Source organism: Pelobates fuscus, chromosome 1, assembly GCF_036172605.1.
Source record: "Pelobates fuscus isolate aPelFus1 chromosome 1, aPelFus1.pri, whole genome shotgun sequence".
NCBI classification, from domain to species: domain Eukaryota; kingdom Metazoa; phylum Chordata; class Amphibia; order Anura; family Pelobatidae; genus Pelobates; species Pelobates fuscus.
The window spans coordinates 245,858,513-245,881,995 of record NC_086317.1 but is presented as its reverse complement, the minus strand read 5'-3'; the positions used below and the strand labels follow the sequence as shown (position 1 = coordinate 245,881,995).

At 41.1% G+C, this 23,483-nt stretch overlaps 1 protein-coding gene across 9 annotated transcripts in view; it reads right to left on the bottom strand.

Annotated features, from left to right (window-relative positions):
• Nucleotides 1-23,483, bottom strand: part of COL16A1 (collagen type XVI alpha 1 chain) — a 178,651-nt gene that overhangs the window by 35,500 nt on the left and 119,668 nt on the right. For all 9 annotated transcript variants that reach the window (XM_063456263.1, XM_063456273.1, XM_063456317.1 and 6 more), the window contains exons 25-34: nucleotides 17,342-17,449; nucleotides 14,246-14,290; nucleotides 13,512-13,547; nucleotides 13,360-13,413; nucleotides 13,118-13,249; nucleotides 10,615-10,650; nucleotides 10,392-10,499; nucleotides 8,703-8,825; nucleotides 8,560-8,613; nucleotides 6,981-7,022 (exon numbers count right to left, since the gene is read on the bottom strand). In XM_063456263.1, the coding sequence (XP_063312333.1) occupies nucleotides 6,981-7,022; nucleotides 8,560-8,613; nucleotides 8,703-8,825; nucleotides 10,392-10,499; nucleotides 10,615-10,650; nucleotides 13,118-13,249; nucleotides 13,360-13,413; nucleotides 13,512-13,547; nucleotides 14,246-14,290; nucleotides 17,342-17,449 (738 nt within the window). The remainder of the gene's footprint in view (nucleotides 1-6,980; nucleotides 7,023-8,559; nucleotides 8,614-8,702; nucleotides 8,826-10,391; nucleotides 10,500-10,614; nucleotides 10,651-13,117; nucleotides 13,250-13,359; nucleotides 13,414-13,511; nucleotides 13,548-14,245; nucleotides 14,291-17,341; nucleotides 17,450-23,483) is intronic.

Below are 23,483 nucleotides of genomic sequence, written 5' to 3'. Positions count from 1 at the left end.
TGGTCTGGGTGCCAACTCCCACTACCCTTAAACCTGCAACTGTAATTATTGCAGTTTTCATAAACTGCAGTTTATATAAACTTGCAGGATTAACTCCTCCTCTAGTGGCTGTCTACTAGACAGCCACTAGAGGGCACTTCCTGGTCTATAGCACAGGTTTTCTGTGCTATAGCGTCGCTGGATGTCCTCACGCTGTGTGAGGACCTCCAGTGTCGCTAAAATCTTCATAGGAAAGCATTGAAATCAGTCTCCCCTGCTGGCTGACAGGGAGGAGCGTGGGCGGAGAAAGAAGCAGTGACGAGGGACATCGTCGCTGCCTCTGGTAAGTCACTGAAGGGGTTTTCACCCCTTCAGCAACCGGGGATGGGAGGTGGGAGGGAGAGGGGACCTGCAGTGCCAGGAAAACGGATTGTTTTCCTGGCACTGGAGAGTCCCTTTAAACTTATTCACTGTGTTAACCTCTACCACTTCAGCTGAAAGGCTATTCCATGCATCCAGGGCCGCCATCAGGGGGTGACAACCATAACGGTTGTCACGGGCCCGGCTGCCCTGGGGGGCCCGGCGCCCACGTGTAGCGCATGCTGATGGGGCCCGGCGGTTGGCCCACTCACTTAGGGCCACCCGATGGGCCCTGTATCTTTAGGGGCCCGGTCAGCGCCGCGGCTGTGCAATAGCGTGACCGGGCCCCTTTAACCCCTTAAGGACACATGACATGTGTGACATGTCATGTTTCCCTTTTATTCCAGAAGTTTGGCCCTTAAGGGGTTAAAAAATCTCAGCCGCAAAGTACCGCTGGGAGGAAGTGGCCGTCACTTCCTCCCAGCTCCCTCCGCTCCCCTCAGCGCCGCACGGGAGGGAAGAAAGACAACCGCCGCTGGAGCCACGCCGACTCCCATCAGCCACAGCCTTCCACCTGCAAAAAAAGGTAAGAAAAATTAGCTGTATTTGTGTATGTATGTATGTTAGAATGTCTGTGTGTATGTCAGAATGTCTGTGTGTATGTCAGAATGTCTGTGTGTATGTCAGAATGTCTGTGTGTATGTCAGAATGTCTGTGTGTATGTCAGAATGGCTGTGTGTATGTCAGAATGGCTGTGTGTATGTCAGAATGGCTGTGTGTATGTCAGAATGGCTGTGTGTATGCCAGAATGGCTGTGTGTATGCCAGAATGGCTGTGTGTATGCCAGAATGGCTGTGTGTATGTCAGAATGTCTGTGTGTATGTTAGAATGTCTGTGTGCATGTCAGTATGTCTGTGTGTATGTCAGTATGTCTGTGTGTATATCAGAATGTATGTGTGTATGTCAGTATGTCTGTATGTATGTCAGTATGTCTGTGTGTATGTCAGAATGTCTGTGTGTATGTTAGAATGTCTGTGTGTATGTTAGAATGTCTGTGTGTATGTCAGAATGTCTGTATGTATGTCAGAATGTCTGTGTGTATGTCAGAATGTCTGTGTGTATGTCAGGATGTCTGTGTGTATGTCAGGATGTCTGTGTGTATGTCAGTATGTCTGTGTGTATGTCAGTATGTCTGTGTGTATGTCAGTATGTCTGTGTGTATGTCAGAATTTCTGTGTGTATGTCAGAATGTCTGTGTGTATGTCAGAATGTCTGTGTGTATGTCAGAATGTCTGTGTGTATGTCAGAATGTCTGTGTGTATGTTAGAATGTCTATGTGTATGTGTGTATGTCAGTATGTCTGTGTGTATGTCAGAATGTCTGTGTGTATGTCAGTATGTCTGTATGTATGCCAGTATGTCTGTATGTATGTCTGTATGTATGTCAGTATGTCTGTATGTATGTCAGTATGTATGTGTGTATGTCAGAATGTCTGTATGTATGTCAGAATGTCTGTGTGTATGTCAGAATGTCTGTGTGTATGTCAGAATGTCTGTGTGTGTGTCAGTATGTCTGTGTGTATGTCAGTATGTCTGTGTGTATGTTAGAATGTCTATGTGTATGTGTGTATGTCAGTATGTCTGTGTGTATGTCAGAATGTCTGTGTGTATGTCAGAATGTCAGTGTGTATGTCAGAATGTCAGTGTGTATGTCAGAATGTCAGTGTGTATGTCAGAATGTCAGTGTGTATGTCAGAATGTCAGTGTGTATGTCAGTGTGTATGTCAGAATGTCTGTGTGTATGTCAGAATGTCTGTGTGTATGTCAGAATGTCTGTGTGTATGTCAGAATGTCTGTGTGTATGTCAGTATGTCAGTATGTATGTATGTCTGTATGTCTGTATGTCTGTATGTCTGTATGTCTGTATGTCTGTATGTCTGTATGTCTGTATGTATGTATGTATGTATGTATGTATGTATGTAGGGACAATCCCAGTAGGGAATTTGTGTGCTCCTTTCACAAGCAGCTATTTTGGTTTTCCAGTTCACATCAGGAAGATTAAATTCACCCATGATGATAACTTCCCCCTTCATTGTCATTTTAGCTATTTCCTCAACTAGTAGATTATCTAATCCTTCTATTTGTCCTGGGAGCCTATAAATTACACCTACACAAGTTGCTGTGTGATTACCAAATTCTAACGTAACCCAAACAGACTCTATGTTCACCTCACTTACTTTTATTAGACTAGATTTTATGCTATCCTTCACATACAGGGCCATCCCCCCCTTCCTTGCCTTACCTGTCCTATCTATATAAAGAGTACCCTGGTATTGCTATGTTCCAGTAATTTTTCTCATTATACCATGTCTCAGTAACAGTGACTAAAGCTACATTATCAGTTGCCATTATATGTTATTCCCTAAACTGCAAGCATTTGTAGACATGATTAAGCTTATCATTTTTTAACACACTTGCTACAGGCACCTTCTGTCCATGTTTTGGGGGGCAATTGGATTGATGTTTTACCATCCTTTTTCCCCTGCCCCCTCCCCCCCCCATCTAATTTAAATACATCCTAGCAGGCCCGGACTGGCCATCGGCACACCGGGAAAATGCCCGGTGCCGGCCCCGCTGTGTGTCTCCATGGGCCGGTGGGGAGATCAAAGATCTCCCTCACCGGCCCACAGGCACTGTTACAGGCGGCCGGTGCTGGGGAGTGAGGCAGGCAGGAGGAGAGAACACCGGCGGAGCTCTAGCCAGCAGCTCCGCCGGGTCCTCTCGCGAGGTCTGAGCGTTGCTCGCGAGATCTAAACGTTGCCACGGTTACCACGGCAACGCTTAGATCTCGCGAGATCACCACTGGACCACCAGGGATCAGGCAGAACGGCACCCTCCATGACACCAGGCACCCCCCTATGGAAACCCGGCTTCCCACCTCCTCCCAGGCTAAAGGTAAGAAGGGAGGGGGTGGGATACATCATTTTAGTTTTTATAAACAATAATAAAAAAATAATAACACATATTTATTCAATAATTGTGCTATATACACACACACTAAGAGCACTCACACACAGCACACTCATACTAACATCACCATCAGACACAGACAGCACACACAGCACCCTCAGACACACACAGCACCCTCAGACACACACAGCACCCTCAGACACACACAGCACCCTCAGACGCACCCTCAGACACACACACAGCACCCTCAGACGCACCCTCAGACACACACAGCACACTCAGACACACACAGCACCCTCAGACACACACAGCACCCTCAGACACACACAGCACCCTCAGATACACACAGCACCCCCAGACGCACCCTCAGACACACACAGCACCCCCAGACGCACCCTCAGACACACACACAGCACCCTCAGACGCACCCTCAGACACACACACAGCACCCTCAGACGCACCCTCAGACACACACACAGCACCCTCAGACGCACCCTCAGACACACACACAGCACCCTCAGACACACACAGCACCCTCAGACACACACAGCACCCTCGGATACACACAGCACCCTCGGATACACACAGCACCCTCAGACACACACACAGCACCCTCAGACACACACACAGCACCCTCAGACACACACACAGCACCCTCAGACGCACACACAGCACCCTCAGACGCACACACAGCACCCTCAGACAAACACAGCACCCTCAGACACACACACAGCACCCTCAGACACACCCTCAGACACACACACAGCACCCTCAGACACACACACAGCACCCTCAGACGCACCCTCAGACACACACAGCACCCTCAGACACACACACAGCACCCTCAGACACACACAGCACCCTCAGACACACACAGCACCCTCGGATACACACAGCACCCTCGGATACACACAGCACCCTCAGACACACACACAGCACCCTCAGACACACACACAGCACCCTCAGACACACCCTCAGACACACACACAGCACCCTCAGACGCACACACAGCACCCTCAGACAAACACAGCACCCTCAGACACACACACAGCACCCTCAGACACACCCTCAGACACACACACAGCACCCTCAGACACACACACAGCACCCTCAGACGCACCCTCAGACACACACAGCACCCTCAGACACACACACAGCACCCTCAGACGCACCCTCAGACACACACACAGCACCCTCAGACACACACACAGCACCCTCAGACACACACACAGCACCCTCAGACACACACACACAGCACCCTCAGACACACACACAGCACCCTCAGACACACACACAGCACCCTCAGACACACACACAGCACCCTCAGACACACACACAGCACCCTCAGACACACCCTCAGACACACACACAGCACCCTCAGACACACACACAGCACCCTCAGACACACACACAGCACCCTCAGACGCACCCTCAGACGCACCCTCAGACACACACAGCACCCTCAGACACACACACAGCACCCTCAGACACACACACAGCACCCTCAGACACACACACAGCACCCTCAGACACACACACAGCACCCTCAGACACACACAGCACCCTCAGATACACACAGCACCCTCAGACACACGCACACACACACACACAGCACCCTCAGACACACACACACACACACAGCACCCTCAGACACACACACACAGCACCCTCAGACGCACACACACACACACAGCACCCTCAGACACACACAGCACCCTCAGACACACACAGCACCCTCAGACACACACATCACCTTCAGTCACACAACACACTCACACACAGCACACTCTCACACATATACAACACACACACGTATGTATAATATATAAAATAAAACTCAGTAAGTTAACAGACAAAAAAAAATAGAAACATAGAATGTGACAGTAGATAAGAACACCCTCACACACACACACACACAGCACCCCTCTTACACACACACTACAATCCTCACACACAGCACACCCAACACACTGCGCCCTTCACACATACAATACGTCTAAATATATATATATATGTATATGGACGTATAGTATGTGTGAAGGGTGCAGTGTGTTGGGTGTGCTGTGCGTATGTGTGAAGGGTGCAGCATGCATAATATTGTTATTATTGCCATTTATATAGCACCAACAGATTCTGTAGCGCTTTACAATATTATATACTACAGCACCACTACACACATTACCCTCCAGATGCATGCTAGATCCCTTACCCTATTTACACTCTGAATCCTCTATACAAACACACACGCACAATCTCCTATACACACTCTGGGTCCTTTACACACAAGATCCCCTACACACACTGCACCACCTACACACACTACATTCCTGACATACAAACTCTGGATCCCCTATGCACACACTACATTCCTTGTAAGCAAACACATACTACATTCTCTAAACACACACTCTTTACAACCCCTACACACACTACAGCCCGTATGCACACACTTGCTACATCCCCTATACACACTATGCCCCCTATAAACACTCGCTACAGCCCCTAGCCCCACATATTACCCACGAATTAAATTGACCTATTTACACAATACCACACCACAATCAACTTACTCAACAATCCCACAAGCAGGCTCCAAACACATGCACCATACGCTTTTCTGGCCCTTTTATCCTCTGGTATCCCACTTATGGAGACACCAGAGACAAGTTAAAAGCAAACACAGCGCAAACTTGTTATTAAATTTGCTTGCACTGTGCAGAACAAATACAGGGCCTTTTTCTAATGCTAGAGCTCCTTAGCGGGGCTCTGCGCATTGCACTAATATGCTCACTTTGAGAGGGGGTGTGCTTGTCATTAGTGATGACAAAACATACCCTCTCTGGCCCTTTCTCGGGGGGCCACTGTGATTGAAAAATGCCCGGGCCGAATTTTTTTCCCAGTCCGGCCCTGCATCCTAGCAAAACCTCTGAACTGCTCACTGAGAGCATTTGTTCCCTTTTGAGAAAGATGCAAACCATCTTTTTTGTACAGTTTTTTTCCATTCCAAACAGAGCTACCATGCGAAATAAATCCAAATCCTTGCTCCCGACACCATACACGAAGCCACAAGTTAAAGTCCCTAACACGCATCCGCCTGTCGTCCTGAGTGTTATGCACAGGCCGAACTTCAGAGAATGACAGTGTGGAAGCAACCTGCCATTTATCATTGGCAAAAACACAAAAAAACTTCCTTTACCTCTGAAACCTAATTGCAAGCCAAGTCATTTGTCCCTAGATGGACAAGTACATCCAATTCCCCTATCTGCTTTGCTTGCTTAACAATATTACAAATATGCCTCCTGTCTCTGTGAGCAGTAGCTCCAGGAAGACATCTCACAAGACCACTATTGTCCAACTCCACACCTCTTATGATAGAATCCCCCAACAACAATTGCTTTCTATCAGGCCTCACCATAGTCTCCAAGCCTGTCTTCATAATATCACTATACTCAGTGCCTGAGAATGTCTCCACAACACCACTACACTCGGTGCCTGAGCCTGTCTCCAAAACACCACTACACTCAGTGCCTGAGCCTGTCTCCACAACACTACTACACTCAGTGCCTGAGAATGTCTCCACAACACCACTACACTCGGTGCCTGAGCCTGCCTCGAAATGAACGAAAATAAATTCCTATATTTTATTTACACAAAATCCCACATTGTACTTGCCTGTGGACCTCTCTTCCCCTCTCCTGGAGAACCTGGATCTCCCTATAGAAGCAATAAACAAATAACAATATGAGATAACTCAGAAAAACATTTATATTCATATCTAATATCACTGACTGAAAGAAGTGTTAGAATGCCGAAAGATGCTTTGATTGTAAAACTACAGATTAATGTAGAAAATAAATGGTGGCAGTTATTCAACAGAAATGCATGATTGCTCTGTCACTTAGCAAAGTATATGTAGGTGATAATACCTTCATGTGATACCAAGTAGCAAGATTTACAGGATTATTTGCTAAAGTGATCATTGCCTAAAATTCTAATTGAATAGAAGGAAAATAGCTGAAGTGAACATATCTGACAGTTCAGCTGTTTTGTCCTAACGTTTGAAAGTCAATTAGAATTCACTTTGAATTGTCAACAATTCACAATTTAGTAAATAACCCTTTTACTACAGCCCTTGAGAATGGCAGTAAACCAAAACATTGGGGCTAAAGTTCCCACTCTGCCAGTGTACCTAAAATAATATTGGTGGGTTTATGGTTTACACACAGTTTTGCTTTGTTTGTGTGTATATACATATATTGTACATATGAATATGTAATTGCTTTCTATGGTGTTTTCAAGTCTATGTTAGGCACGTTAATAATGCTAAACTATTTCTTTATCTTGTATAAATAAATTATTTTCCATAATGACATCGGTGTGCTACGGTTTGATGTTTATTATGTATTTGCTATCCTAAATAGGCAATAAGAATTTAGCACCCAAAAGCATTTATTCATATCCAGCATTAAACTTTAAACTGAACCTACCTACGCCAATCTATAATACCCTTTTTAGCAGGCCAAGGCAAACAAGACATATCCACAACTATGTGATAATAATAATATGAGCAAACCTTGAAACTGGCACAACAGCATGACTCACCTACTAGCATTGCACAGACTGAGCTGTAACAGAGCCTAAAATAAATTATTGGTCCTTTGCATGTTGCTGATATATTTTAAGTATGGTGCATAGATATTCACATTGCTGCTAAGCCAGGAACCAGACACAGAGTTGCTGCCAAACACCATGAATGGGAATTCGAGTAAAAAAGCTTGGTCCAGCAATAGATGTATCAAGTGGCATAGTTATCAAAGAATTATTCCTCAAAAATTGAAAAACTTTTTTCTGACAAACAAATTACATTTCTTCCCATGGATTTCTTTCTGGATCAATACACTTTTAACTTTAATAAGATTTATAGTAAAATTAAAAATCTATGCATGTACTGGTTTTCAGACTGACTCACTAACTCAGCTCTAGTCACATCTTAGATATTTAAGTCTACATTTTGCTTTTTGGTTTTAAATTCACTATTTTGATGTTCAGTAACCTAAACCCAAGATCTAGGTGCTCCTATACTTTACTCTATGTAGTGAAATGATACATTGTACACCTACCATAAGTACTATGTTTATGTTAATCTATGCATGCTCACATGGTGTGTGTACATTTGATAAGGGCTGGCATCAGGATTAAAAAAAGGTAAAAAATGGAATATATACAAAGGCTGGTATGGCCAAAAACTCACTTGTGCTCCTTTAAATCCTTGAAGACCCTGAACTCCAGGCAAACCAGGTTTCCCCTAAGGAGAGGTAATACAGAATAGTCAGGAGAAACTGGTTTCAGAAATGTTAAAAAACAAAATCCAAAAAGGCAAAACACCCAACTTACCGGTTTCCCTGGCTGTCCCACTCCTGGAAGTCCTTGGTCACCCTTGGCACCTGGTTTCCCAGGAACACCAATCACATCAGTATTTCCATTTACCGATGTTAGACATGAGTCACAAGCATCTCCCTATTACCATAAACCATAAGCCAAGAATGAGTGTCAGGTATTGCAATAGAATCACTGCATACATTTCCAAGCCATGTATCGAATTATGTCTTTTTTGTAACAAAATAGATCTGTTGATATAGAAAAGATCAACATATGCACAGGACATGATACTGATTACATGCTATTACAATGCACAGGGACCTATAGTACTTTCCTTCAGAACCCGCATATGCAGTGATTTTTCTCTGGTCAAATAGGATTCAGAGAGAAAACTGTGAATCACTCCAAACAGTTATAATAGTAAAAAGATGGTATTGTTACAGATGATGCCTTCTATTGAGGGAGTATGTACATCAGCCACAATTATCAAACAAAATCAGCTTTATGTAACAAGGGGGTAACTTTTTAAGTACTACCTTAGTCTCTGTATCGTGTAATAATAATAATAATTGAATTGGCTGAGCCAATCCAATGCTTTGCTATTTGCTGAGATCATCAATTCTGATGAGAAGGTGGAAAAGGGTGAGTTTTAACCCTTTTACTTACCTGACAGGGGGGCTGAGGGCCTACAAAGTGATATTAGAACTATAGTGTCAGGAATACATGTTTGTGTTCCTGACACTATAGTGCCCCTTTAACCTTATGTTAAATTGCCAGCCACCATATAATGTGCCAGCCTGCCCAGTGTGACCATAAACATGCAATGTTAGCACAGTCCAGGTGAATTGTTTCACCACTGTTTTTTGTTTTTGTTTTAATCTAGATTTTCTTTGAGTGCATAGAAATAAACTCTGCCCTTTGAGTCATCCAGTACAAGTCTTAAAACGTGACACGGGTCATAAAGAATGATAAAATGACATGAATTGCATGCTTGTAATGTTTATTATGTTACATTACAGTAATGGATTAGAAACACTAAGGCATCTCTAAATTGCTATATCGTGTGGTTTAAAGAACACTGTGTTACACAGGGAGATTTGCATATGGAAAATTAATAAATAGTCTCTGCAAAAATAAACAACTGGGGCACAAACATATGTCATGAATAACGTTGAATAATTCAGTAAGCATTTGCAGTATTAGTGCAGCATTTTTTTGATGTGCCTGCTACTTTTTTTTGCCAGCACACATGTGCACCAATTCAGAGGCTACTCAATGAAAAGCCTCTAATTGGTTACTTCCCTGTTAAGAGACTGAAAGTCTCTTCTGGGAAAAAAAGGGAGGGCTTGCAAAGGTTGCGGCTATAAGATCTGCAGCAATTGCAAGTGCTTTTAAGATATACCACCAATGAATGCATGCATGAAATATTCATGCATGTATTCATTGGGGGTATATCTACTAAACCGTAATTTATTTAATTTAATTTTTTTTTACAAATTGGGCAATGGAGTTTTCCTTTAAGTTTTAGGTAGTATGTTTTTGAAGTCATTTTACACTAAAAGTAAGTTGGAAATCATATATTTTCTTTAATGTAAGAAGGTGTTTGTTTAATAATTTTTCCAAGACTGATAATGCTATGGACCTGAAACACTTTTGTTCCAGCTGAAGGAGTGCTTTGAACTGAAATAACTGTGAAGTCCTCACCTTCTCCCCCTTGTACCCAGGAACCCCTTGCAATCCTTGTTCTCCAGGTAAACCTGGCTGACCAGCTGTTCCAGGGATGCCAGGATTACCATCGTTGCCAGGATCACCCTGAAACAAAAATTGACAGGAAAGGAAACTAACAACAGCTCAGAATCTCAATTTTGATTCCAAGCAAAATATCAGTTGTATCTCATCAGTAGTAATCTCTTTTCTTTTAACTTACCTTCTGTCCTGTCATCCCAGGATCCCCTTGTTTGCCCTGTAAAAGTCCAGACAAATAGTTATAAGATAAACATTGATTGGATAGAGAATGCAGCAGGGTTTCACTTTCCTTTTCCTGAATTCTCTTCACACTTTGTTTTATGTTATGGTCATTAATTGCTTTAGAGCAGGGGTGCCCAAAGGTAGATCCCCAGATGTTGTAGAACCACAACTCCCATGATGCTTTGCATGCCTTTAGAATGTCTTTAGAATGACAAAGCATCATGGAATCTGCAATTTTAAAACATCGGGGGATCTACATTTTGGACACTCTTGCTTTAGAGTATATTAAATTGTGATTGTGGCCCCTCTGATCAATAAAGGCCCCAAAATAAAGCATTCTTCAGCTTAGGCGATACGTTCGGTCTCTGAGTAAATTAGATCTATGTTGTAATGTTAATTTAGATTACAATTGCATTGTATGATATATGTAGAACACTTAAATATTAACAGTTTCTAAAATAAATACTCTGTTAAAAACCCAGAGCCGCCATCAGTGAAAATATTTTGCATTACAGGGACACTCTAAGCTGCAAAGAACTTTAGTTTTAATAAGTGGCTTTTGTGAATAGATCATGCCGTTCTCCTACCCACTTTCCTGAAAAAGAGTTCCCATTTTAACTTATTTCACAGGGTATTTAATTTAGAATTTCTTACCAGATTGCTCTATTAGTGCCCTCTACTATGGGAATGCAGCATGAATACGAGATCTCCAGCTCATGTTGTCATACTGAACAGCTGGCAAAACCCAGCAGCGATCACTATTGACAGTGGGACATGCAGGCAGAGAATCACAGTGGCGAAGTGCAATCACTGAACCATAGTGATTTAAAAGCATTTAGAGAGCCGGATTCGGCAAAGGGATGTTCACCTGGATAAATGCACTTTATCAACAGCCAAACGCTAGGGTCCGGGTCAATTGGAGTACTCACTGACAGCTTCACCATACAAAACGGCACCAGGCAAGGATGCCCACTTTCGCCACTGCTCTTTGCACTCACCCTAGAGCCATTCCTCGATCGGATCAGGAAACACCAGCAATATCCGGATTTTGGCACAAAGCACAAGAACACAAAGTAGCCGCCTATGTGGACGACATGTTGTTCTTCATCAACAACCCACTCGAATCCATAACACCACTAATGGACGAATTCCAACAATACGGACGCCTATCCGGACTCAAATTAAACCTCGCCAAATGTGACATACTAAACGTCATGGTTCTGGTGGAGGAATGTGTTCAACTGCAACAGTGATTCCCACTTCACTGGTGCACAGAACACATGAGATACCTAGGACTGTGGATTACACACACAGCGAAGGACATATACGATCACAACTACATGCCTCTCCTAAACAACATTCTAGATGATCTTAGGAAATGGAACTACAACCACATCTCCTGGCAGGGGCGCATAGCGGTGGTGAAGATGAATGTCCTACCAAGGATCTTATACTTGTTCCACACTATACCCTGGATGGTACCACAAACCTTCTTCACAATGCTAAGAATAGTGATCCTTCAATATGTGTGGAAGGGGGACGTCAGGATATGCCACGCAAAACTCTGTCTTCCAAGGGATTGGGGTGGACTCGCCTTACCTGATATCCGTAAGTACTACCAAGCAACAGTACTACAGAGACTCTGGGAACTACACACAGCCTCACCACAGAAACGATGGGTAACACTAAGCAGGAACACCGCAGATAACCACCTCCACACACTAATGTGACATAGAGATTTAGAAGCTACAACTAATCTGGGTGACGACTCCCCTATAACGCAAACTCTTAAGACCTGAACCACACTGCGAAAAAAGATTTTTGAGACCTGCGATAGCTGCATACAGCTCTTCAGTCAGTTTGGGGCCACTATATATGACAACCAATTGAAAAAAAGGAGCTCCAGGTATCCGTTGATACCTTGGTATCCCCAGTGTGAGCAGGGGTTTTTAATACTACAGACATCAAAAGTGCAAGATGTTTGATGCCATCCTAACTGTCTTCCAGTTGGTGGAAGACTGCATAGAATGTCCTAATGTTGTGAAGGGGTTAATAGAGCATAAGTTAAAAACTTCTAAAGTAAATACACTGTCCTGTAAAAAAAAAAATCATGGAGGCTACGTCACAGTCAGATATGTGGCTAGAGGTGCATAAACAAAGAATGTAACTCCTCAACTGTAGATAATTGAGCTGTGATGCTGCAGGGCATGATTTATACACAAATCTTTAACCCCTTAAGGACCAAACTTCTGGAATAAAATGGAATCATGACGTGTCAGACATGTCGTGTGTCCTTAAGGGGTTAAGATAAAGTTGTATGGTTCTTAGAGTGTCTGTTTAATAGTGGACCTAAAATTCATTGCACAACTCTATATTTCAGTAAACGACTAAATGACTATTAGTATATATGTTATTCTGCTCTCTGTCCTATATATGTATATTCTATAATATTTTATACTTGCATTTTTTCCTGGAATTCCAAGTCCTGGTTCCCCTGGCTCCCCCTTTGCTCCTGGGGGCCCTGGCACAGCAATAAGTGTATCAGGCTTTGTTACTTCAGCTGGAAGACTTGGACACAAGGTGCAGGGCTCCCCCTGAAACACAGAAGGACACAAACTGAGAAACCATGCTTGACCATGCCAAAACAGACAAAAGAGACGTTTAACACAGACAAACATGAAATAAACAGGTTATTTCACTCAACCTTCTCTCCTTTGATTCCAGAAGGACCTGGTTTCCCTAGATCTCCTGGTATGCCCTGCAGGACAGTGAGACAGCTTATGTAATACATGAGACCTTTTAAAAGAGTCGATAATGCAGATAAAAGGACAAAAAGTAATGCAACATCATACGTACCGGTGTCCCAGCTGGTCCTTCGATTCCACGATCCCCCTGAAGAAATGAAATAGAAGAACAAATAAGATATGTCTGTGCAGCTTCACTATGAAAGAGAGCTGTTTATTTAGACTGACAGAGAGCACAACATGATTATTAATAGAGACCTGAGGATAGTCACAGTCATGAAATATATGTAGAGTTGGAGACATATCTATGCTTCTGTAGAGCATTAGACATGTATCCACAAAGATTAATCGCTATCTATGTATATGACATATGGGATACATAGCTATCTACATGTATTGTGTGAGACCCAGACATGTTTAAAGGTACTGTGAGATATAGATAGACTGAGCAAATTTTCTTGCAGGGGTTTGTTTACAGTGCAAATGCTCAATAACTGGGAGACAAAAACAGGAAGTTTACAGTACAACTGCTCAATAACAGGGAGACAAAAATTCACATAGGTAAAGATTCATATTGATCAGTGCTGTGGAATTCTTTTTTTTTGTGTATAGTTTTTATTGAACGTTAGTAAATCAAAATAAAGTATATTTCAACCACAAAAGACTGAATAAAGTACAGATTACCATAATAAAAAATACATAAATATGTATCAATATTTAAAGATAATGCTGCATAGTGCGCGTAGTGTTCGAACTCTACAAATATGTTATTTTTTTACAGTGTTGTTATATCACTATGTTATTCAGTGCTGTGGAATTCTAAATAAAAAAATATTACATTATTACCTTATCTCCTCTTACTCCGGATAATCCAGGCACCCCTGGCATTCCCTGTATGAAAGCAGATGGAACACATTATTATAACTTGGTAAAACAAATTCTTATTAAGGTAACTGTTAACTCTATTAACCATAGTGCTGAGTGACAGGTACAGACCATGGGTGCTCAGATGTTCTTCAACTTAATTGTGAGCCCATGTTTAGATGTGATCTGCACTGCAGGAAGCTATAGGACTGCAGTCTCTTTTCAAAAACTGCAGGTCTGTTATACAGTTTATCATTAAGAAAGAGTAAAGGACAGGGATATCTACTGCTTTAAACAGATCCCTGACTGCTCCCTGCAGAACATCTGGTACTCCCATATACCCTCAATGATGTTCTATTGAGAATGGGGACGCCAGCCCCAATGCCGTTATACTTCTAGCCCAGTACATTAAAGGGACACAGACTATTTACCTCAATACTCCCGACACATTAGTAATTCATGTGAGGGGGTAATTTTCATTTTGTTTTCTGATTTTAGAGAGAGCTATACATTTGATAGTAATTCTGTTAGCACAATGTGTAAAATAAATTTGATTTGATTCAGAAATTAAGTTGTTTTTATCATGATAGGTATGCTTTAACACATTTATGAAATAATAACCTGATAAAGATCATTACACAAATTGCTACCACTCTGCACTGAATCTGATACCTTACAGGGGGAATTTAATGTTTCTGGGTCACTTTTAAGAATAATATTGATCAATATGCCCCAATAATTATCCTAAAAACACATGCTATAAAAATAATTGACACTATATTGTGCAACAGATTCTATTGCCAATCATTGACTATGAGCATAATATGTATCACAATAATCACAATAAACTCATTATGCAGGTTTGTTCTGCAAATTGATTGTAATTCAATGCAACTTGTCAAAATCAAAACAAAACTCCCATCAACTCCCATACAAAGCAGTAGAAGGTGGAATAACCTTCCAAGTAACAACATAAATATAATCAGGGCTATATTATATTATAATCATTGATGAGTGGGAATTCAGCCCTGGAGAGTGAAAATTCAACCCAGCTCAGTGTGCCATGCATTCCCCCCAAAGCCTATGAGGATCCTCTCTTCTGTTTGAAAGCAGCATATTGTACCAGAAGCAGCACAGCCAATAACTGTAGTGGTCTGGGGTGGGTCTAAAGGGGAGGGGGAAGCTATAGTGAAAAGGAAAACAAGTTTGTGGGACACAATAGTGGAACTATATAGTTTGGGTACTCCTTACACAAAGTTAGCTCAGCATGTTTCTGCAAATTTCAATGCACAGTTATTTAGTTATTTTGCTGATTTTAATTACTGAAATAAATAATAAACTGAAGTAATCATTGGCACTGGCAGAGTTTAAAATTGTGCAGTATCTTTAAAGGGTTACACCAATTAACTTCTGCTTTTAGTAGTGGTCATGGTGGTAGGAGTCTGTGTGTTCACCGTTTCTACAGAATAAAATGCAGTGAGCTGGCAACAGACGTACTGAGCTTCTACCTTGTAGCATAACCTGCAAGTGGAATTGGTGATCTTCCCTCCTTCCCATCAGTGCATATAACTTCCCCTGTTCAAAGTTTTTTTTTTTTTCTCCTTCCTTCCCCTGAAGAACCTCTTCTCTCCAGGCTTAGAGCACTCTAGGACAAGCATTTGATTGAATCACATGCAGGCAGCAATAATATCGACATGGACATGGAAACCAGGTCAGAGAGCTTTGTCCAGTGCTGGATTACATGTAAATTTCTGGTTTATTTGCTGGATTAATAGAGCAGTGGGGACCTTCCTAATAAAGCCCATTCGGGCATTGTAAACGTAAGAGCAATTGTTTTCCAGTTGATCCACTATAAATGTATTGTCTCAGAACCTTAAAGTGTTACTGCAAACCTTTGAAAAATCTTTTTTTTTTTTTCAGTTTAGTATTAGCCTCTATAGGTCCCTTGATTACAATCAGCAAATGAAGTGTTAAAGGGATTCTATAGTGCCAGGAAAACAAAGTCGTTTTCCTGACACTATAGGTTCCTACAGTGCCTCCCTCCCGCGGCGCTGAAGTGGTTAAAACCTCTTCAGTCACTTACCTGAATCAAGCGCCGTTGTCCCTTGGCTGCTGGGTCAAGCTCTGCCCACACTCCTCCCTTGCGACGGCAGCTGGCGGGGGAGACCTAATGCGCATGCGTGGCAATGGCAACGCTCGCATTAGGATTTCCCCATAGGAAAGCATTAGTCAATGCTTTCCTAATGGGACTCCGGTGAATCAAGATCTTGCAAATGACCCACAGGGTCGATGTAGGCATAATTCATTGACTGTAACCGCATGGCTCCCTACTGCCCGCATTTAGTAGGACAGTCCTGATTTCACAGTTGTGTCCTACAATCCCAATTTAATGCTCTGGTGTCCCACATCCAGGGACACCAGGAAACTGTCTCCAGGTAGCACATGTGCATCATTAGATGTATTTGTCTGTGCAGCGGCCACTAGGAACATGCAGAGAAAACTTCAGTAACGATCCCTGCATAATCCTGGATTGTGGGGGTCAGCTGGGAGGCTGTATGTCATCATAGTGAGTGTGAGATAAGACTGACACAACAGAGATGGCCCACTCATAAAAGGTACACTATAGGGTCAGTAACACAAACATGTATTCCTGACCCTATAATGTTAAAACCGCCATCTAGCCCCCCTGGCCTCTCTTCCTCCCCTAAATATACCAAATCTTACTTCTATTCCTGTCTGCTGCTGCTGGCTGTGTCCTTGATCTGCCTGCTTGACCGACATCATCAGAAGTGGTGTTGTAAGCCAATCACAATGCTTTCAGATAGGAAAGCATTGGAATCCAATAGCTATAGGCATCATCCAGCAACTTTACACAGCAAATAGTATTGCTGTTTAACTCGCAAAAAAAAAATCACTAGCATAGAATAATAAAAAAGTATTGTTTGGTTAGGACAGAATTTGTTTGCTGAAGAATAATAATAGGTATTGAAAACCCTTAGAAAGGGTTTTAATTCTTTACAGCCGTGTTATAAAAATGAAACTTTTCACATAGGGGACAGAAATGAAAATGTCAGTAACCTGAGGTCCAGGCTGTCCGACTCCAGGTTCCCCGGGTTCTCCTTTCAGTACGCCTGGAATCTTTCTAATGGAAGCCAAGGATGGCTCGCAAAAAGTGCAGGACTCGCCCTGTAAGAACATAAAAATATCAGAGAATCAACATATAGCTAACACTACCCACAATACAGGAACGTTGAAAATGGTGTGCTTTAACCTGCTATTCAACCATCTTAAACCCAATAGCTACAAGAGACACGTACTGTAAAGAATAATTCTGAGACCCTTTTTAAGCATGGATACATTTATATGAAAATCAACATTCCTGCTAAATGCTCCACTTTTAGAACTTCCCCTATAAAGCTCTTTTTACATAACTCTCAATAGAGCATCCACCTAGTCTCCAGGTAGAGTAATAAGCGTCACAACATGATGTTAAAGCATAGCGGACCTTCATGGATAATGGAATATAATACATAGTAAAACAGAATACATAGCAGAACACATAGCAGAACACCATACATAGGGGGAACATAATGTATGAAAGATGCATGGTGAAAATATGTAGCCAGTCATTTTTCTCACTGATTACAGTTCAGTGCTAAAATTCAATGTTAGAAAATAGCTGTATGATAGATACCCTAGTTTTATAACCTGTGGTTTAGCAAGTGTGGAAGTAGTAAATCTAGCTTTTAAAAATTACATTTATTATCAGGCTTTATGGTCACTGTAAAGAATATAGCTTCCTAGCACACTCACTCGAGTTCATATTGAACACAGAGCTCCACTTTCTGGTTATTGCCACAGAGCTGTTTCTCCAAAATGAAAATGAACTTGGGTCCAATTACTGATGTCCTCTGAGTTCGGAGCAGAAGGCAGCACAGTTGGAGCTAATTAAACCATTTACATTGCAAATCGTTGAAAATAGAATTTAGTAATATGTTTAAACTTCTGATATTTATTTTGCCGAGATATAAAATAAAGCTCAGGCTACATAAGAGAAAAGAAGATATAATATATCTTAATCATTTTCTTAGGAATAAAGCAACATTAATTATAATGCATGATGTTCTGTATCAAATCATGCATAACAGAATTATAAGAACACACCATTTTTAACAATATTATTTCTATACTTTATAGTAAATGTAAATAAACAACAACATGTCTGCTGCTTAATTAATATGAAAAATCTCTACTTTATACTGAAATACAGCACATAATAGGGGATCATAGGCCATAGATATTCTGAGTAATAGCTCAGCTCTCAAAATATCAATAAATGTAGAAATAGATCAGTACTCGTGTGTTCCTAGTTATTAATTATCAGGTTAGGATTTATCGTGTTCAGGAGGTCCCTTTTCAACACCTCGAGCACCAGAGCCATCAAACGGCTCTTTGTGAAACTACTGCCAGTGTAGTGTAATTTATCAGGACAAGTTGAGTGCTGGCAGGTCTGTCGATTGGTTACTTTGACTAGTAATTCAGTCTATTCCATGCATACCCTGGACCTCTTCTCCCAAATTCCGTTCTCCCATGCAACAGAGATAAGTGGTCACTAATCAGATCTGTTTTAATTGTATGGCTAGTTAGATATGTGCAATATATATGAGGTTGTATATGAGGAATCAGGTATAGTTAAGTATGTGGCTAATTAGATATACACACCTATGCAAGTTTTAGACAGGTGTGACAAATCCTGTAAAGTTAAAATGCTATAAAAAATTGACATCTTAATAGTTTATTTTTATCATTTAACAAAATGCAAAGTGAATAAAAATAAAAAAAATAATCTAAAGCAAATCACTATTTGATCTGACTACCTTTGCCTTCAAAACAGCATGAAATCTTCTAGGTACACCTGCACAAAGTCAGTGATTTTGTAAGAATGTAATCAGGTGTTTGATCAAGCTATACCAGATAGGTTCTAATGATCATCAACATATTATACACACAGCACGACTATTATGTGAAACAGCTGTGAATAACAGCTGGGTAAGGCACAGCCAATCTGTAATCAGAATGCTAGAACAAGTTTAACCCCTTCAGGACGGAGTCAATAGTACACGTTCTGATCAAAACAAAATGTAAACAAAAACTGGAATTTGCGCTATATGTCCATTCAACCGTAATTCCCCTCTTTCATATTAAGTGCACCCACACTTATTATATATCATTTTGTTCAGGAGAAACTGGGCTTTAATTTCTCATGAACTATTCATATTTGAAACATAATTTATTATGAATAAAATTTAAAAAACTGTGAGAAATTAAGATTTTGTAAAACATTTGTAGACATTTTAGCTGTAAATGTCAGAATACCGTTAGCTTTAACTGCAAAAAAAACACATATTTGGGTTCAGCAAAGTCTCACGAGTACAACAGTACCCCCCATTAAGAGTTTTTATGGTGTTTTGGAAAGTTAAAGGGTCAAATATAGCACATTCGATTTTTCAAATTGAAATTCGCCAGGTTGGTTATGTTGCCTTTGAGACCGTGTGGTAGCCCAGGAATAAGATTTACCCCCATTATGGCATACCATTTGCAAAAGTAGACAACCCAAGGTATTGCAAGTGGGGTTTGTTCAGTCTTTTATAGTAGCCACTTAGTCACAAACACTGGCCAAAGTTAGCGTTCATATTTGTTTTTGTGTGAAAAAAGCAAAAAAAAAACAAATATTTGGCCAGTGTTTGTGACTAAGTGGCTACTAAAAATGACTGGACATACCCCATTTGCAATACCTTGGGTTGTCTACTTTTTCAAATGGTGTGCCATCATGGGGGTAATGCTCATTCCTGGGCTACCATACGGTCTCAAATGCAACGTAACCAATCTGGCAAATTTCAATGTAAAAAAAATTAAATGCAAGCCTTATATTTGACTCTCTAACTTTCCAAAACACCAAAAAAAACCTGTACATAGGGGGTACTGTTATACTTGGGAGACTTCACTGAACACAAACATAAGTGTTTCAAAACAGTAACACATATTACAACAATAATATCGTCAGTAAAAGTGCAGTTCGTGTGTGAAAAATGCAAAAAAACTTCATTTTTACTATATATATATATAAGCATTGTAATACAATGTATCATTTTAATATTAATATCACACTAATATTTGTGTTCAGCAAAGTCTCCCGAGTAAAACAGTACCCCCCATGTACAGGTTCTATGTTTTATGGTGTATTGGAAAGTTACAGGGTTAAATATAGCACGTGCAAATTTAATTCTCTGCACTTGCTGCCTGGGTTGTCAGGCACGTCAATTAAATTTTAATTAATTAAATCACATAATTATGATAAAATATTACTTAAACATACACGTAGAATTTTTATATATATATATGTGTATACTTATGTAGTTATTTATGTAATTATATATATTTATCTATATATAAATATTTGCAGTTATTTGTATTTTATATATAGATAGATATATATAGAATGTCATTCTAAGTGTATTTTGTTACCAATATACATATATATTGATAACAAAATACAGTTAGAATGAGATTACATATGTATATATAATTTATTGATTTTTTTTAATATTTTATTTATTTAATTATTTTATTTATTTACTATTGCAATTATACATGTATATATAAATATAAAATATATATAGATGTATTATATATACAATATATATATCTTATATATATATGTAACGTCATTCTAAGTGTATTTTAATATTAATATATGTACTTATATTAACATTAAAATACACTATGTATGACGTTACATAGAACTTGTCTTAACTTGTCTAATAATATTTTTATTATTCTTCCAACCAGCAGGTGTTTGTGTTTAGCTGTAATTTTCCTCTTACTCATTTACTGTACCCACACATATTATATACTGTTTTTCTCGCCATTAAATGGTCTTTCTAAAGATACCATTATTTTCATCACATCATATAATTTACTATAAAAAAACTATAAAATATGATGAATTATTTACATTGTAACACTGATATCTGTCAGGAATCCCTGAATAACCCTTCACATGTATTTATTTTTTAAAAGAAGACAACCTAAGGTATTAAACGTGGGTTATTTTGACTCTTTTCATGCAACCATTTTACCACCAATCTATGCCAAAAAAAATAAATAATAATAATTGGTGATTTTATTGACACACATAGCAATTTAAGAATACATGTACTGAGAACTTTAAGGGTTAAGTCCAAAGAACACCCCGATATGTGTTCAGCAACATCTCCCAAGTACAGTGATACCACTCTTGTACAGGTGTGTTGGGTTCTCTGTGGGGTTAAAAGACCTTATTTGGGATGGGGGCGCAGCCCGGCTGCCGAGCTAACTGGTCGCACCAAGAGTGAGCTCCGTGTGAGAACCTACTAAAACCCTGACAAATCGACTTTTAATAACTCACCACGGAGGATTGGAATGCCGGAGAGGGTCGGTGAACACCGGAGATACACCCGGCAGAGTTCCTGCACACAGCCAAGCAACTGTAACGCAAAGACAACCTGCGGCCTACCAGCGGTGGCAAGCATGAGAGAAGCGGCCGATCTCCCTGCTAGCTATCGGACACGCTGCAGCGGCTGGGAACCCCGAATCCCCCCCCCCCCCAGTCGGTGGGGGTTATCCCGGCACAAACAGACAGGCTATGCCCTCAAGCTCTAAGACACACCAACCAACTCACCCACACCTGAGGCCTGCGCTCAGCGCTGAATCTGAGGCCAAAATGGCGGCTGCCACACCAGACACCTCAGCACGAGGCTCACAGGGGACGCTCGAGGAGCGGCTAGACGCCTTATTTAGTGCATTCTGGCGGAAGCTGCAAGAAAGAGGGGAGCAGGCCAAGACCAAAACTCCAGAACCTCCTTCCCTCCTGGCAGGCAAGCGGCGGAAAACATCCACTGCCCACACATCGGAACAGCCAAAGAGACAGAGGACCGACCCAACGGATACCCACCCACGTCCCACGATGTCCGGAGCTCGCCACAGTCTTCCCGAAAAGCAAAACCTCGACCCCAAGCGGCAACCACATTCTCCCGGGACCGAGTTCGAGGTAGCAAGACAGACCGGAGCAGATGGACCTGCACCTGGGCCATCGAACCGGATCAGGGCCAATTGGGCGAACAGCCCTGGACCCACGGGACATTCCATGCAGACATGACTCTGGTAGCCTGCAAGGGCATTGGGTGAATAGCAGCCAGGTCGAGGGAGGGGGGATATGCAAAAGCAATGGCTCCTTCTGGCCGCTTGTTTCACATGTTCCTCACAGCCTCAGATCGATGGCAGGGGTCCCAATCATCTGTAGAAAATGATCATCCCCTGGTATTGACCCTGTCATTTTAGTTAAACAGATTTTTCTTAGATTACCAGCTACTCTATATTATGAGTCAGGGCATATTACAATAAATAACCCACTCACTCTGCTCAATACAGCGCTGTTGCACTGCTATCTATTAAGTGACCTGTATCATTTAAGTGTACTGCGTTTCTAGCGTTTTTTTTTTTTTATTAAGTTAAGTTAAACTAGCATGTTATCTGGCAATTTACTTATATATGAATGTGCAGAGATGTACCTTATCTGTTTTCCACTCATAATTTACCAACATCCGCTCCATACAATGTTTATCATACTAAGAAGCCTGATGTTACTTACATTGACTTACCTATTGATTGTTATACTGCACTATATGGCATAGCTTGTTGTAGTTACTAATTAGACTTGCATGATTACTTTACAAAAAAATGAGACAGATATGAGTATACTGACCAACCATATGATTAACGTCTTGTCTTACGCACTAACTCCTTTATTTTTGTTTACATTCTGTACCGCATAACTCAATGTCTCAATAAAAGAAAGATTTACAAAAAAAAGACCTTATTTGGAGTGTGCACATTCCAGTTTTCCAACTTGGAATTTTCAAAGCTGGTCATCATGCACCCATTTCCCATTTGGGACATTTTTGAAGCCGGCCAATGTTGGGGGTGCAATGACAAACTTCTGACATGTGTTTTTCAAATACCTTTTTTGCCTATCTTCTTTTTGGGGACCTTTGTAGATATCCCAATTTATTTTCTTGCTATGAACGTGGATATATTTGAAAAGTTTACACCCCACGGCATTGTGTATGGAGTGTTTTGATGCCTTTGAAGCAATCATTTTAGTCAAAAAATTTGAGAAAAT